The following is an 18,938-nucleotide window of genomic DNA, read 5'->3' on the forward strand; positions in this document are numbered from 1 at the left end:
AATGCGCTGGACAACAGATCCATGATTCCCTGTTACAGCGAAGAGTTTTAGTTTAGGACAATTGATGGTCGCTTCCCCACTGAGTTCACATAGAATCAGCCTGTTTCCCCACAGTTTCTGAGGTAATCTCCTAATTCCCCGGTGATGTTCAATCGCCACAAACCAAGAGATGCCCCGTAGGGCTTGTTTCACCACGACCAGCATACTCCCCAATTAATCATAGCTGCACGTTGAGGCATCATCTCTTTTTGTGTCAGCACCACATGCAGGTGAGGGTACGGTAAGCTTTAAGATAGCAGTGCACTGATTTAACAGTTGGACGAACAAAGTAACAAAACCTAAGAGTTGTTCACGTGAGGGAAATTCTGTCTACTTATCTCTTAGCTCTCTCTGAAGGATGTTATGTAATTATTGATGTAATGTAATTGTCAATCAAAGAAAATATTAATGAACTACAAAAATTATAAATGTAAATTACATCTTGGTATATGTATGTATAGCTCTATGGGAATATGAGGAATGTTTTTAGCTATGTTGGCCATCATCATGGCTTTCTCTTTTGCCCACTATAACATTTTCTGTTCTGGGTGAAACCTGAACTAGCTGTTGTTGCAACATGACATATTTTCACATGTTGGAACAGTTAGGGTGGCAATGATCGTCATGACCTCTTGACCGTCACTCACGTCTCCACACAGCCTTGAAGAGATGCCTCGTCTGGGAAGAGGGTGTGAGTTGGACATCCAGAGGTTTAGATGTGTCACTGGTCCAACAGACATGTTGAACTTAAAGATGAATACACACACACACACACACACACACACACACACACACACACACACACACACACATATGCATATGCTGACAGTTGTGCATCATGTAGCCCTGGGTGGAATGTGCTCGGAATTTGTTGGTTGGCTCTATTTGAGACCTTATGTCATTCTTTGATGGCCCAAACAAATTCCCTCTGGTTTACAGAGGGCTGTATCGCAAAAGCAGCAGTACTTTTATATGAGCAAACATCCAAACCCTTTAAAAGACAAGTTCTTTGCTACCACCTAAATATGTCATTAAAGCACAAAAAACGAGAAGGAAGGAAGGCACAGAGCTACACGGTTTTCAGTGTGGGAGATCTCACAGGGGCTGTGAGACTGTTTTAGGTCTTTCCAAGCTGTCGTTTTGAGCCATAAATGAAAGCAAAACAACAGTGTGGGAGCCAGCCTAGCCAGTTGAGGCTCAAGGACTCCGTACTTTGAGTCTCGGTTTCATATCAAGCCAACACCACTTCCCAACCTAACTCCTTTAGCTGTGCAATGGCCTTCTAGCCATCCATTTTCTCTCTGGATCCAACCTACTTCCCTGCATGTCACTCTGCTTCGAGCTGTGCTCAGACTCTTTCCCAGTCATTTTGGTTCTATTTTTCCCACTCGCATTTACGCTCTTTTTATTCTATTTGATTGACTAATTTCACATCACTGCTGAGGGTAAAAAAAACAACTGCCCTCTTTACCTCTCTTTGTCTCCGTCTCTCAGTCCATTTTCTTTACATTTCCTGCTCCTTTCCTCTCCCTCTCCATTTTTGTCTGCCTCCTCTGCTCCACTTATGCATCCCAGCAGTCTAGCTTTCCTTTCCTCAGGTTATAATAGTTAGACTGTGAAATCACTCGGGCCCCCACACCCCTCCCTTCATCCCTGTGTCCTTCTTTCCCCTTCCACTCCATAACAACTTTCTCTCCCTCCTCTGATCCCCTCCCTTCTCTCACTACTCATAGCCAAACTTTAATATTTATGGCCTCAAAGATTGAGAAGTGGGTGGGGGCACAGAGCTTTACCTCGCCTATGATTACTTGCGTGTTGTCAGGAACCAAGCGAGGTAGGGTGAGGGTTGCAATACAAGGTTGAGGCTGCGAAGCTGAAGCCCTGCGGAGCAGAACAGAGGCTACCCAATCTCCTCCAAGCCCCCATACTGAAGTGATTAGGCCACAGGAAGCTGAACCTGACATTGCTGACACTAGGCCCCCCTACCACATCCTGCCTCAACATCCACCCACACCACATGACACCACCTCTCTACGCTGACACCCGACTCACCGTGGCAACCACAAGGCTGATTTACATCTTCTGATAGGGTTACAGAGGATGGAAGAGCAGAGTATGCAGGACATTCAAGAGAGTGAAATAAAGTCAAGAAGAAACCTGAGATCAGTTGGGGGGGTGGGGGGAGGACACATGCTCATGGCGACTGGTTCTGTTATTGTTTCCCTGTCTCGTGGTGTGGTGGTAGATATAAACAGGAACAAGCAATGCAGCCTGCCAATTTCAAGCCTAAGTGGGATCACTACTGCAGGTGCTTTATTTTGGCTGCTGGGATCCCATGGATCAAGAGATATGTGACAGTATGTTTTTATTTATATTAAACGTTTTCTACAAGGATTTATATGTGGCTCATGCACTCCACTATCCCACATTTAGTTTCTTGAATTTTTTAATAAAATAAAAGAGGAATTAACATTATTTAAGTAAAAGTTGCCGGTTGCCTTCTCCCCCAATAAACAGAAAACATGCACAAATTGTATATTCGCCTAACCAAATTCAGTGCATTTTAGCTTTGCATTTGGAGTCGACAATATAGTGATTAAGAAAGAGCACTACTGCCCTCTTGTGTTTGGGGGTGGAAAGGGCAGAATTGAGAGCATTGAAATTGCTTTCCATATAATCTTGACTTTAGAAAAACTTTACTCTTATTACAGACACAAATCAAAAGTGTGATAAATATGTGATTTCACTCACTCACTCACTCACTCAAAAAAACATATCAAAGCCAATGCTTTTTTTCTACAATTTGCTTTATTAGTGCCTTAAATCAGCAGTCCACTAGAAAGGTTTCCACTGTACATTGGGGTTCTTCTATTTACACAAAAGATTGCAAAAATAGTTTGATTTCTGCATTACATATTCATAACATCTAACAATTCAAATGTAAGCTGTATCTCCTCTTATCATTTCAAGTGAATAAGTTATTATATTATATTCAGGTTAAATTAGGCATATTTAGGCATGGGAACATTCCTGAATCTGTCATGAGCGCCAACCTAAAACTCCAGATAAGCATTACCCCTCATTTTAGCTGTTATTTGTTCCCTCTCACTGTCTCCCTCACACTCTCTTACACCAATCAAAATGTGTGTCTTATTTAAAGTAGTGATTGCTCTCTGCTTGACTCCCATCTCCGTTGAAAGTGTTTCATTTCACTAATGCAGAAGTGAAACCGTCTCACTGAATTCTCTGGGGGCCGTGGGAATAATCAAAACACTGCAAGAGCCAGCGAGGAATACAAACTCCAGTTAAGAACAAAGGAAATGGAAATCAATGGTAGGATATGCAGATTTTTTTGACAGCTCGACACGCAACTAATCTTTTGGGAGTTTGCCCTCTGTTGCCTTTGCCAGGTTAAAAAAACAAGTGAGAAGGGAAATATAAAATGCAGTGTTGTAGAAAGGGCACAGCATTGCACCTACTAGGTTTGTGTGAAGGTGTTCCAAAACAATCAATAAAGAATGTACTGCAATGCAAGCAAGGCTGAATTGCCTAAGGCATGGTCATGTCTTTAAGTGCACGGCTACCAACCTTAGGAATTCATTTAAAGCTGTATTATTTAAACATTTTGCTTCATGTCTTATGCACAGTTGTATAAGTCAGTTTGTCGACATTTCAGTAGCTTTAGGAAAGTCTCCATCTTATGGGCATCTTTCTTGAAGCAGCTGAGTAAGGTATAGTCTCTCATCACAGATTCCAGCATCTCTGGCTGCACATCATACTGGAATAGGCCCTGTTCACTGCGGGTTGTGGTCAACATTCCCTCATCCAACATCTGCACAAAAACATTTGGAAACACAACGTTAATAGTAAGAAAAAGAAGGGGAAAAAATACAAGAATAAAAGGTGTGTATTGTCTACCAAAGGGTTTAAAGTGAGATAGAGAAGTTAAATTAGTATCCAACATTTTTTCAAGCAGTAAAAATGGAATTATCGTAATTATACATGCTAGTGTGTGTTTAGCTGTACAACAGTAATTTAGCAATGGGATTTCACCCACCTTCTTGATGAGGACCACAACACCTTGCTCCAGACTGATCAGTTTCTCAGACACCCACTTGGTCTTGTTGAGCAGCATGTCAGGAGCGGCATCGTAGCGATCCAGTGAGGTCTGCAGGTAGACCAAAGGCTCGATCCACGACTGGACGAGCATCAGCACAGAGTGGAGCAACCATTTGTCCTGCAGGGCACACAGATGAAAATTTGAAAGAAATGAAAGAATGAAGACACAAAAAGTAAAAAATAAAAAATTACATAACTGGCCACAAAGTTGTCCTCAGACACTAACATACCAACATAAAAAAAATCATTACAAAACATGACAGAACTTAATTTGCTCTATTAATTTATTGGCGGGAACATTTAAGTCTGTGATGAAAAGCAGCCATGTGCCTTTCACATTTATTGTAAGATATTGATGAAGATATTATGGATATTTATGCATGGCTTTTGTCAAGGGCTCGCCAGCTACAAATCAGCAACAACAGTAGGCTGAAATGTCATGGCTGAGGCCTGCTTAAATTCCCCTAAGCAGAGCAGACTCGTAAGCAAGTGCAAATGACCACCATACTATTTCAGCAGAAAGGGCAGAGGATAAATTATTAACATAAAGAAGAGCCTTGTAGTATGTGCAGTTTCAAAGACCACATTTGCTATTATGGTGATGACATAACTTTCAACCAGCAGTTTCAATATAGCTCACATTTAGTCCTTACAAATATTGTTTTTGCCATTTATACTTGGCCTTTGTTAGTTAGAGGAGGATTATTGTAGAATATACCATTAACCAGAATACAGTTAACATCAGCCAAATCACCCTTCTTAGGCCTTTATGCTTAGTGGCTCAATCGAGTTTCCACCCTGCTCATCAAGCTGACATTTGGCTTTAAAGGCTGTGCCCTGTTGGACGGTAGTCAAAACCTCAGTAGGCACAGACACACAAGACATTTTTGAAATGTTATACAGGCAAGTATATTTATGAGATTTGAGGACCTTTCATTGTAATTAGTGCAAACAATCCATCATTCAGCAGCTGACAGGGGCAAGCATTATAAGGAGGGGGAGTACTTGCACTAAGCATTGTTATTGCTATAAAAAAAGAAAAGAAAAAGAAAACCTGGGCTCTGAGAACCACTGCAGCTTCAAAGTGATTTGTCATGCATTAACACTACCCCAAAGCCCGCACACACACAGCCACTCAGATGCACAGAGACAAACAGACACAAACAAATCCATGCACTCAGACATAGACAAGCACCTTTACTTGTATTTTGTTTGTTTAGACAAGGAAACTGCCTGTGTACACACATATAAGCAGTGACACATAAAAGCAGAAGTGCGCACGCACGCACGCACGCACACACACACACACACACATACTGCCATTGTTAACAGATTAATATCAAAGCCCTGTCAAAGTAAACAAAAACATTCTGTGGTGATCAACGGCCAAGTACTCACAGATATCTGTTGGATTTCACCTTTGGAGCTGGGGATGGGTAAAGCTTTTGTGATGCATGCATAGCCTGCTTGGTTCCTCTGGAGCTGCAATGGGAACGGGATAAACATCTGCTCCTAGAAATCCAGACAAGCATGGTGGGGGACGTGAAAATACACACACCCATGGGTTACATGCATGTGCACACACATATTTGTGTTACAATACTTTGACCCATTTATCCTTAAGGTTTAGGATGTAGATACAAAAAAAAAGCTTTTGTCTTTAGTTTAGTTTACTATTAAAAATGGAGGTCATAAGCAGCAGTATCCTGATCTGTGTTTCTTTTTGGAATTCTGTTAGTTTTAGGCAACACGTTAAAAGGGTTACGCTTAAAAAAATAGCTTCTTAAAAAGTAGACAAGCAACACTCAAGTGGATTATTCTAACTGATTTGAAAACCTTCAGTTCTCATAGGTACAGAATTACAAGAAAACACAAAAAGACATGAAAAAAAGGAACTCTTCTTCAAAATGATTTAAAAAGCCTTTATTTTACTGGCTAATTCATAATAGAAAATTTAAAAGACATAGGGGGAAGCAACCCACGCGTAGCGGCACAGACAGCCTTCTTCAGGGTTTGCTTCCCAGACAAACAATTTCCCCTTTTGTGTAGGCTGATTGGAAACACCTAAGTGACATGGTGAGTTACCACATGAAAACATATGCCAAAACAATCTACTAGGTGGCTGGCTGTAAATGTTCACATGCAAAAAAAAAATTCTACACCCCAAAGAGCACCTTCAAACATTTGACTGATCTTCCTGAGCACCCTGGACTTTTTTGTCTACACAAAAAGACATATCTAAAACAATGACAAAAGCTTCACTAAACGCGACCACTGGATACATGGCAGAGACTAATTTTGTTCAGCAGCATGTTCTTATCTGTTAGACCTCATGCAGCGTCTTCTCAGTAACCCAAGTCCTACATCATCCAATTTCAAAGACCATTTTGGATCTCGAGCCGCAGAGTGAATGGGATTCAACAGGCTACAAAACCTGTACTCCCACTGCTGCAGTATATCATTATCACATTCGTATTACTCCACTGTAGGTCTGCTCTTTCAATAAAACATCTTTGGCTCAGAAGAGAGATAGAAGATTACTTTGAAGTCTGGCAGTGAGGCGATGATCATGTCAGAATCAAAAACAAATAACAGAGCATCTAACAGAAAGTGTCAGTGCTTTTGGTCCAGCGTATTGTGAAAAAGGCCAACAAAAAGTTATTTTGCTCTCATTGTAGAACTCATTCCAAGTGTTGCTAGACTGCATGCTAGATTTTTTGATAAAAACAGCTTGGGAAATTGACGGCTCGCTAGTTGCTACTAAGACTAAAACTGATAAGCAATGTGTTTTTAATTACCATCAGGCATTGACATGTAGGAAAACAACATAATTTCATTTCTCTTTGGATGATTACATTTCATGACGTGTTTTTTTCATATGAAAAGTAATATACAGCTTCTCCAACACAAAATTCTGCATTGCTGTCACTGTAGCCTTTGTGTACGGCTGTTTCTACAGCACTTCTTTTCAAAATGCTGATTTCACATTTCATAAAACTAGTCTCAAAAAAATGAACTCATGCCCAACATGATTGGATAAGAATATTCCTAACATAGGTAATGTTTTTTTTTTAGATTGCCTTTTTTTAGATTGTCTTTATTGGCACAATGAAAATCATTTTCTATTGCCATGTAATTCTCAGTGTGAAGAGTGAGTCTGTTTCCCCTGAGTCTGTACACACACAAAATTCCTTTACGGTAACAGTCTGTGGATGCAACGGTCCCATACAGTAAACAAGGGCAAAGATTCATTTTGGGGTAGTGGTCGGTGTTACTCACAAACAAGGAGCATGATTCTTCTGAGACACGGTAGATTAGCTCAGCATGCTGGATGACTCGGTCTAGGAGTTTCTCTTGGGAGATGGAAGGGCAGCGGGAGAGGCTACCCTGCTCTTCCCTACAGTCTAGCGGGATGCTTACGGTAAGAAGATAGGGCAAGAGCAAGACAGCCCATACACCCTGCTGCATGACTGAAGACAACCACATACATACAGATGTCACAAATACTCATGAAAACATGCACAAAAACCTGATCATTCGATATATGTACAGTTATATAGTTGTTTTATTTAAAGATTTTTAGGCCTCTATTTCTGACAAGACAGCTTTAGACATGAAAGGGAAGCGAGAGAAGGGGAATGACATGCAGCAAAGGACTGCAGTTTGGAACCGAACCCGCAGCCGCTGTGTTGAGGACTGAGCCTCTGTATATGGGCACGCGCTCTACCAGGTGTGCTACCCATGTGCCCGATCATCCGATATCTGTATTGTTTGCTGGAGTACTGCCTTCTTATTATCTGTTACATGAATCAAAATCACTGCTCGACTAAATAAACGGGTGTAATTTCTGTCAATACAATTACGTAACATACTGTCTTTCTATCTAAATGTGATGCATTACCTGTCACCATGTGCATTCTGTCAGTAGTCTTCAAGTCCTTTCTAGTTTTCCTGTCATGCTGACTCCATTTATAAAGCCTGACCAGGCCATGAATAAAGGAAAAGGTCATTTTGGTCTTGCGTAGGTTTTTGTAAAACAATACTGGTCTTCCCAAAGCAATGCATTACTTTTCTCATGCATAATACCAAGATGGAAACTATAGTCCGGAGTGTTAGGTCTAAATATCTTTGTTTCCTAATTTAAAGCTAAGAACTGGGAGTTTTTCTAAATATATTTGGCAATATGAAATCTGTATCAGCTGATTTAAAAAAGAAATCCAAATAAATGTTTTGTACATTCCTATTCCAGCATCCTGATACCATTGGTTAATAATCCAAGAATGAAGACTGAGACTGATAAGATTTATCAAAGAAAAGCTCAAAAAAGGAATAGGCTGAAAAATCCCTCCTTTCAGCCAAGCTAAGGATGTAATGTAGATTTAAACATGCATGACAGAGAAGGCTGCAGAAAAGACAGCGTAGAACTGTAATAGACACAACAAAGAGGGGCTGAAAGAATGAGATTTATAAATCACTGAGATCTGACAAAACCCCTCAAATCTTTTTCATTTTTTTTATTTTGACATTCATATTCCATTCTGCTCAGAAAACCATGGGTGTGTAAGAGTAGGTCTACCCAGAAGCTATAGTTTCCCAAATGTAGTGACTGTGTTAAGCTGTAGAAAGAAGCGCATGTTTAGTAGTAACCCTTGCCTGCTTGAAACTGACTATATATAATGCTCAATTTCTCTCTCTCGCTGCACTACTTGTTTTATCTGTCCTTGTGTAAGTGTAATCAAAATGGTAGATTACCGGCGATAAGTTGTCTGGTTAAAAAATCCATTAATTTATTTTGGATGCGATTTGCAGGACATTCTTGCCTCGTGCACATAAAATTGAATATAATTGTCTGCTATATACCACAAACATACTTAAAATAAATCAGGATAATAAATAAGACTGTGTCTTTAAATGAGACCAAACCATGAAGAGAGTCAAGTCAAGTCAATTTATTTATAAAACCAACCTAGGCTGAACAAGGTGTTGTACAAAGTTATATTATGTTATAAAAAACAAAGGAAGACAATAAAAAAATAGACACAATGAACATCATACAAACAACTCACTTCTATACAAATGTCCCTAAACTAAATGATATGCAAAAGAACAAAAATGTGTTTTAAGACAAGACTTAAAGATCTTGGCAGTAGAGGAGGACCTAATATGAATGGGAAGTTTGTTCCAGAGTCTCGGGGCCACAACGGAGAAGGCACGATTACCCTTGGTTTTCATCCGAGACTGTGGAATAGCTAAAATCAACTGATTAGACGATCTTATGTTCCTGGAGGAGTGATGTAGGGTAAGGAGATCGGCAACATTCAGGCTTGTGCTCAAATTTGATTTCCTTAGTAAAGCATGATTAAGGATAAGTTAAAGACAGACAGGGGATCAGAAAGGGGCTGCTGATGGGTGTTGAGTTACTGATCCTCAAGACACCTGAAGCCTCATGTCGTATATCAGCCTTTTCCATATGAAACAATGTTCTTTTCTCATCACCTTTTCCTTCTCCATCTCCTTGGTTTAAGTACACCTTTCCAAAAAGCATCTTGTTTTCTCCGACCTCCTTATGTTAAATCCTATTAAATGTACGGGGAATTTAAGACAACTGTGAAAACTGTATGTTGGTAAATTTACAAAACATCCCAATTAATATGACAGGATGTAATCTGATTTGGATATCAGCCAAAAAGGTATTTGCAGAATCTTTTTAGCACAACCTTATACAGGTTTAACCTAAATTATTGTATCCATTCACATTCAAGGTATTTAAGGTTTAGAGCAAGTATGTTTGTTCAACCACACTTTATACAGGCTGCTTTTAGCACACTTCAATGAGGGCATGCATGGAAATAAACCAAATCTAGAAATTGTCTGCCATTACCAGTATGCTGATGTTGTATTGTTAATGAAAGTCTCTAAGTCAACTACAGAGGCTGATAAGGGAAAGGAAACGTGGTCCATTTTATGGCCACAGCAAAGATAGAACTGTAAGTGATTTATGCTAGAGTGATAGATAGAAAGAGATATAGACAGATAGAGAGAGACAGCATTATTAAACACACAATAGAATAACAGTAACACTACATAAACAAAACGATATAATAGAGAATTATACAGAATGAAGTCATTATGGGTTGAGGTTAGTATAACCATACTGCACACTACATGTTTGGGTTATTTTAATTACTTAAGTTTACCATACTAATTTACTGTATGTTGTTACAGCATGTTATATTATTCCATTATCAATTATAGCACTTTAACTATTACTTCATTTTTATATTTACATGTGTTGAGAGAAAATCCCGCACACTGACCATTACGCAAGCAATAATTTATTTAGAAAAATACAACGTTTCGGTCCCAGACCCTCATCAGGTAAATTTACCTTTATGAGGGTCTGGGACCGAAACGTTGTATTTTTCTAAATAAATTATTGCTTGCGTAATGGTCAGTGTGCGGGATTTTCTCTCAACAATTTTTGATCTGTTACCTTTGATCATATCCTACGCACCTGCCCGACCAAAGAGGTGTGCAAAAAAGTTTTCTCACGTTGCATATATTTACATGTGTAACATTTAAAAGTTGCTATTTCATGTCTGCTTATCTTAGAGTAATTTTAGTTCCTACCTGTCATTGTTTTGCTGGGGACAGGTGTGAGTGTAACAGACCCAGGGTAACATGTGTAACAGTTAGTGATGTTGGATGTACAGTAGGCCTACACTGTCCTTCCGTATTGGTGCTGATTAAAGAAGATTAGGCTATTTAAAGAGAAATTGTTGCCCGCAGGACAGGACTTGCGAACGCTACCAATAAAAAAAAAGGACATTGGTAGCCTACCTTGGCCTGGCAAACACACCCAAGATGGATCCACAGGTGTACTGGGTGGCAAAATGCTAAATATTGAAATGCACACGGTCGATTCTCCAGCGGCGAGTTCTACATTTACTTTTACCTTCACTCAGGTTTGTGAGGCCTTTCTGCTGTTTGTGACAAGAATCCCTGAAATGACTGCACAGCCTCTTTAAGCTAAAAATGTTTGAACAATGTGGAAGCGCAGTGGGACTGAGATGCCGAGTGGACTGGTTATACTGGGACAGAGAGGCTGAGTGGACTAGTTAAATGCTTTGAGAATGGACGAGCGGAGAAATGGAAGAAGGCCTTCAGAATGTCGTTCAGACCGGTAAGTACAACAGCACACTCTCTTTGGAAGACGTTAATGGCGTTGTGTTGTACAAAAGCTGCATTTCTCTCTTTGCTTTTGCGTGTGTGTGTGTGTGTGTGTGTGTGTGTGTGTGTGCGTGCAGAGCTGCCAACTTTTCTAAAAACTTGGAGTGAGATTTGGTGGGGCGAACCCAAATTTTGCTGCGTACAAAGCAAATTTCTTTGGCTCATTCAGCATCATTACTGTCAGGGTTTAAATTGTGATTTGTCATGTGGGGGGTTCGGGGGTATGCCCCCCCCGGGAGATTTTTTTTTTTTAAAATAAACCATTAAATGGCACTTTCTGGAGAGTTTTGTGCAAAGAAATGGAGAAATTGAGTCTTACATGATATATGCAAAACTGCAAACTTTGCGTTGTTGTAGTATCAACAGGTATTAGGGCATTTACATTACTGTTAATCAGTCATCACTTGATTACACATTATATTACCTTGTTATGATATAAGAAGTGACAATACAATTTGCCACTCGAAGAGACAGTGCAGCATATGACAGCAGCAACAGCTGAGAAAATTTGGGTCTGTGGTGACCAGGTTCACCTCACACAAACTTCCTTCTCCCATTCTCTCTCTTTACTACTACTACAACACACACACACACACACACACACACACACACACACACACACACACACACACACACACACACACACTAGTGGTTCTCAGTGTAGACACCAGGGACCCAAAGTTAAATTAACATTGGTCTACCAAAGGGATCTACTAGGACCACTGGAATTCTAAATAATGAAAACAACTGATTTACATACATTCTAATCCTTTCAAACTAAATAAATAGAAATAACCATTTTTTTTGGACACCAGGGGGACTGGTGGCTAAAGACCAAATCTCATTAGATTAGGCAGTGAGGGAAATTCATTCTTCAATCAAGGTCTTTCTCCACCACAAGGTCCAGCAGAAAATAGACTGAAAAATACCAACAGCAAGACAAAAGACACAGCATGGCTCATGTTGTGCATGTGTTCTATCACAGCCTTTCTCAAACTTGTTTTGTGCCAAGGCCCAGTAATGTTTGGCCCTCGTCCTCTGTGCCCATGCGTCCATTTTATGAAACATTTAATGAATTATTTACAGTTACATTTGGAGATGCACAATAGTTACCCAAAGTTTCCCAGTATTGTGTTGGGGAAATAGGCTAAATCTCTTTAAATGTGCATGTGGCACTTATTCATGTAAATCATACATTAATTCATTTTAATTAATTTATAAACCCCTGGACTTCAATAGCTCAGATGTGTTACATCAGATTTCTGCTCATGTTTACAACTTTGTGCACATTCAAAATATAACTCCTTCCATCTGTGTTCTCTGAGATTTGGAGAGTTGTAATATAGTCTGCTGTGCATGTTATTGATATGGTAGTATCTTTTTCAGACCGTCTGACAGACACAGAGGCCCATTTGGGTCTCTGACAAAGTTTAGAGGAGGCTGTATGCTGCTCTTCATCAGAGGTAGAGCACGGATGCAACGCATCACTGCCCACAGCAGAGCAAGTCCACTAAAATTAACTGAAGTTGCAACCCGGTCTCACTCGAAGGCGTACAAATAACACGGGTTTCTACCTGTGAAATACGTGCAATGTGTACGCGAAAGTGAAATTCTACGTGCATTACATACGCAGAGCGCTCCAATTGAAGTAATGGGGACCGGTGCGTTTTATATGCACGCAGCTCGCGTCACCACGTTGTGTGTTATTGCGAGAACAGCATCAAACACAAAAACATAGATATGGTTGGGTATAGAAAAATAATGCAGGGAAAGGCTTTAGTAACACAAGAAAGTCACAAAAACACACTAATAAACGGTTGGGTTTAGGGAAGAAACATTGGGGAAGGCTTAACAAAAAAACACTACAAAGTCGCAAAAATGCGCCACATAAACACGCTAATAAACGGCCTAACAACAACAAAAAAAACACATGCTGAAAATCGCCAAACACGGAATGCTGAAAATCGCCAAACACGGGACGCGAACCCCGGTCTCCTGGGTGAACGTCCTGTGTTTTACCCATCCACCACCCCAACCAACCTCCTTACGCGGTCCCACGTCCCTTTATACTATAAGCGCAGTGGGTTCCATTACTGTAATTGGAGCGCTCCACGTATCTACTGTACGCACAATTTCACTTTCGCGTACACATTGCACGTATTTCACAGGTAGAAACCCGTGGTATTTGTACGCTTTTCAGTGAGACTGGGCTGGAAGTTGCTACACTTACCAGCCTCGCTGCTCACCTCTATTTTTACAGAGAGTGGACACAAAGCGACGGACGGGTCTGTAATACTTAAAGCATACCTGAAGCCGGGGAAATGCGCCTGGGATGGCTCGTGAAGAAATGTTCTCACATTTGCGACATTTCAAAAATTCCAGACATGGAGCGCTCCTGAACCCCCTCACCGTCTCTGAAAGCATAACTAGTCGATCACGAGCGGCTCGACGGGTAGATCTATAGATAAACTCATATTTCAGGCATTTGACCAAATTTGCAAAAATGTTTTCCCACTATGGCCACGCCAAGACCGGCCCTTCAATAGCATTCACACACTACTATTGGCCAGGCATCCATACTGGTCCTATCCCCTGACCAATCAGCTATCCTAACCCCAACCAATCAAGCTGCTTTGTAGGGCGGGTCTTGGCGTGGCCATAGTGGGATTCATAATTTTGCGACCGGGTTGACACTTCAGCGTGAGAAATCAGGGGTGTGGCGTGTGAGCGTGTGAAACCATTCAAATGCTTGTGTCTCACGGCCAATGCGTGAGAGTTGGCAGCTCTGCACTGTGTGTGTGTGTGTGTGTGTGTGTGTGTGTGATTATTATATGTAAGTAAGAAGTGACAAGAGAATTCATTCTTTGCACCCGCCGCGGTGTCCTTATTGTTGGTCATTTTGGTAGGCTATTAACTGTATGAGTTTACTCCTCTTTGCTGGTTGTGCAATTAATAGCCTTTTAGTAGTTAGCCTTGTAGCATAAACATTTTCTTAAATTTAATAGGTCTACAACATCATCGTCAACGTTTTTTTTCTTGAAATGTTACGCAGGCAGTAACGTTTACTCCTAGTACATTTTAACTGATGTACGTTTTACTGGTTTACGTGCGGTTTAGTGTCCCAAATTCCCCGTAACGTAACCCCATTTGTTCAGGTCCTATCCCCTGACCAGTCGGCTATCCTAACCTTAACCACTCGAGGTCAAATGCCTAACCCCAACCAATCAAGCTGCTTCGTAGGGTGGGTCTTGGCGTGGCCATAGTGGAATTTGGGACACTAAACTGGACGTAAACCCTTGTTACTTTTATCGAAGCACTTGTCCACGATTAATTTTACTTGTATGCATTGAGTGACATTTCTTTTAAGTAACAGTACTTTTACATGAGTTAAGTATTTTAGTGCTCTTTCCATCCTTGGCTGTGTGCTCAGCCTGCCTTCTAGAATTTGTTGCACATACAGTAAGGGCTCATGTTGCTGATGTTGTTCCAGTAGTGTATACATTGATACTGAATACAATGTATTTTGATGCCAAAAGATGTTAGTAGTATCATATATCATCACCCCCCCTTCCCTTTTTTAAAAATGTACATCTTAACTGACCCACTTTTACCTTCATTTAAGTACATTTTTAAACCAGTACTTTTACTGTATAAAAAAATGCCTTTTACTTTTTACACTGAATTCAGAGTTCTGTGAGAGGGCTTGTTTGGCGCTTTTATCTTTTAAGACCTCACATTTTCATTATAATGAGCAGTTTGCAGCCTATCACTACCTTTCTCAACTCTATATTATATCATCTCACTTATACTACACTTATATTGTCATTTGACAATATTCTAAACTAGTCCTCCATTATATCTCATGCCAGATGTTTCGCCAGATCATTACACAGCTTTTGTCAATTAGTAATATATTACTGCAGTGGCAGATTCTCTGCGTAACTTATTATTAAAACTATTTGTCAAATAGTGACTTGTGAAGGTTGTGCGTTTCACTCTAAATAGCTCCTCAGGTTTAACTCGGTGCTTAAAGCATGTGACTGCCTACACAATTTCATTTGCATGATATAGTGACTTATACTTCTTTCAGTCTGGTGATATGGCTACTAAAGCTCAGAAAAGTAAAGTTTTTTTTTTAATTTGTCACACCAACGTGTCCATTTATTCTGAAATCTATTTGGAAACCTCTGATAAAAGCCCAGTAGCTGTTGCTAATAGGCTTGTGCCGATTGGCGATCAGATCGTATATCAATGATTGAAGGAATGATCGTTGATTGGGTTTTCCTACGCATAAATTAAAGCGATTTTAACTAACTTACTATCATAACTATAATATCTAGAATCTACGCCCTACTGTTTATTTTATGAGGGAGCGGAAAGTTTGCTTCTAAGCCACGTTAATAAGCACGAGTGAATATTAAATCCTTAACGTTAATTACAGTACAGAGTTTCCCGTCCCTTTTCCATGCATCTGACATCTGATGTGCTTCTTCCAGTCACCCAGACTCCCTGGCTATCCTTGCTGCTGCCAGGGGGTGGGAGCTAATGTTACATTAGGTGAGCCTGCACCCATTAACGTTACTGGGGGCTAAGATACAGCACTCAACGATCAAGTTTCCCTGGGGAGCAGACTGCCATGGAGTCAGTGAATAACCAGACTCTGATAAATGAAGTCTGGGGCGCATGCTAATACTGACATTAACATTAGCCTTTGAGCCTAAAGTGAATCGTTGTTGATGCTGTTACATGCACGGGGCTGGAGGCCGCTAGTCTGTGTGCTATAAAATAACCTTGTAAATTGAAAAGAAAAAAAACAACATGTAATTCAGATTTTATCTACCTGGGTGGGTCTCAATTTATCTGGGTGGCCCATCCAAGTATAACCGATGTATGGGAGAAACGTACAGAAACCTACAGAGTTTCACACATTCACAATTGCAAGGGATTTATTCATGTCCACTGTACAATTTTTCTAGTGCATCTTCTTTTTCAAAACCCAGCCCTTAAACTTTGAGGCTGCTGCTGCTTGCTCAATACTGTACTTTGTGCTACAGGGCTAGTACCACTCTGTCAAGTAGAGTGTCTGTCATTCTCTTTCCAGGGGTCCTTGAGCTGCACAGTGTGCTTAAATGGAAATTCAGCCTCACACAGATTAGGTATGTTTGTGGCAAATTGTGTGCTAAAGTAAACCATTTTGGCTTGTACTACTAGTCAAACATTTGATTTGTTTTTGTCACACTTATTGTACATGACTAGTGATTTCATGTTATTTTTTGTTATGAACAATATCTTCATCAAAAACATTAGTATGCCTTAGTGATTGGGGAAAAAAGATTTCCTCCCAATGTTAAAACCATGATTGCATGCCATGTCTGTCATGCTATATCCACGCCTGCAAGAGTAAATGCCCACTCAACCCCCTCACGCAGTATATTGGGAAGAGTACACACATGCATATTTATCATTCTGGTCCTGGCGGACTCCTCACGCTTGCTGATAGTTGATTGGCAGCTCCTGAATTGGGACATATTGCTCCCTTCTTGGTGGATGGAAAGAGTTTGAGTGCTTTATTTATGTGTGTGTGGGAGTTTGTGTGCTTGAGAGAGGGAGAACGATGAGAAGGAAGACAGCGGTTCATAGCTTAGAATGGCTCAGTGAAGAAGGCAAATGTAATGTCAGGAGTATAATTGTAGTTGCATAATGGATACATATATATTTCATAAGATGGTGCAAATAACCATGTATGTGGGCAGGATGGAAGGATGTTGAGGTGGAATGCAACTTAATTAAGAAAATTATGAATTTCATTGCCACTGGATATTTGCCAAATACAACATAAATACTGCAATTCATTTTGGCATTGTTTCAGACTTCAGGTACCATACTAAATTACACTTTGTTTTTCTAATTCTCAACCAAATATTTACTAATTCATGTTCTGTTTGCCATCATGTTTTTATTTATATTCCTATTCTTCATAATCTTGTATTATTGTACATGTATTTAGGTCTCCCTTGAATTTTTTTTATTTGCTGGATTCAATAAAGGTTAGGCAAATTATTTTTGTCTCAACTCCTGTTTGCCTACATCCCCTTCCATATGGCAGGGTATATACAATGGGTTTAATAAGGGCACTTCCAAAGAGATACTAGCTTTTAGCTGGATTCACCTCATTAGTGTATTTCATGTGTGTCCCTAGTATTTTGTACAATCTGTGTGCAACAGTCAGTAGACTGCATAACAGTGGGTGCTCATGATAAGGACTGTAAATTAAAATAAAGTAAATGTCAGCGAGACTAAAGAAATGTCAGCAAGACTAAAGAGATGATAGTAGACCTTTTGGAAGAAGCAGTGAAGGAACTATGCCCCCTAATATTAACATGTCATCAGTGGAAGGAGTGGACAGCTTCAAGTACCTTGGTGTGCACATCACCGAGGAGGATGTTTACACCAGGCGCTGCAAGAAAAAGTCTAGAAGGCGAGCATTGAGAGGCTCAAGCTGTTATGAAACCCCCCCCCCACACACACACACACACACACACACACACACTAGGTTTTATCCCAATCATGATAATATGATACGATGCAATACACTTTATTGTCCCCAGGGGGAAATTCATTTTGAGCACAATGATGCTGCATACATTACAAACAGTGAATAGTAATCTACAATCAGATTAAAAGATACCAGTCAATAAATAGAAAATGTATTGTTGCTCAATAAACATAGCTGGTGCAATGGTAGCAGGTAATAAATATATACAAGATCACATTTAATTAATATAAAAAAACAACAACATATTGCTACTAGTCAGTTGCCAACGTTAAACATGGAGCATGGCCTGGGTCGCAGCAGAGCAGCGCCACCGGAAGATCATAATTGTAATAATATATATATATATTATTATTATTATTATTATTATTATTATTACTGTTTTAATGCATTCATTGAAAGAACTGACAGATTACATTTCACTGGAATTGTATTTTAATGATTTCATGTGATAAATAATAAATTGATTGAATGTATGATTCAGTGTTTAAGATTGCAGCATGGCACATACAGCTGATGCCTGCTTTTCTTCCCAGCTTTCTTGTTGTTGATGTGCAAAAATATAACCACTAGTGGCATTAAAACACACAGTATTGTTGTCTGCTTTTCAGGCTTCAAAGGAACAAAGTTACTTGTTCAGTCAGCTCTCACCCATACTATAGCTACCAGCGGAATTGTACTTATTTGTCTGGGTTGATAAATTATCATATCATTTTATATGAGCAAAAAAACCCAGCTGGATGATGAGCCTCAGGTCTGTGCCGTGGCTATCTTATTTGTTCATGAGACGAGTGAAATGGGGAAAACTGGCTTTTTTTAATGAGAAGTTTGAGATACAGAGAGACACTCAATTTCATAGTGCAATACCAACAATCCTGGGGCAAGTGAGAAAACCACACATTTGTATTTAATGCCTCTTTATAAGTGTTGCAATCGGGTCATTGTGTGTGTGTTTGCATGTGTATCAGTTTGCATTTGCATGCTGACAGGCATATGT

The 18,938-nt window shown here is 39.9% G+C and overlaps 1 protein-coding gene across 1 annotated transcript; it reads right to left on the reverse strand.

The window, feature by feature from the left end:
- Positions 1–2,834: 2,834 nt before the first annotated feature.
- Positions 2,835–8,106, reverse strand: smtla (somatolactin alpha). Its single transcript, XM_039821718.1, has 5 exons — positions 8,060–8,106; positions 7,438–7,628; positions 5,557–5,670; positions 4,097–4,276; positions 2,835–3,871 (listed from the first exon to the last, which is right to left on the reverse strand). Exons 1-5 carry the CDS (start codon positions 8,073–8,075, stop codon positions 3,677–3,679), a joined length of 696 nt encoding a protein of 231 aa, XP_039677652.1. The 5' UTR covers positions 8,076–8,106; the 3' UTR covers positions 2,835–3,676.
- Between the last annotated feature and the right edge of the window lie 10,832 nt (positions 8,107–18,938).

The sequence above is a fragment of the Perca fluviatilis genome, chromosome 2, assembly GCF_010015445.1.
Source record: "Perca fluviatilis chromosome 2, GENO_Pfluv_1.0, whole genome shotgun sequence".
Classification (NCBI taxonomy): Eukaryota; Metazoa; Chordata; class Actinopteri; order Perciformes; family Percidae; genus Perca; species Perca fluviatilis.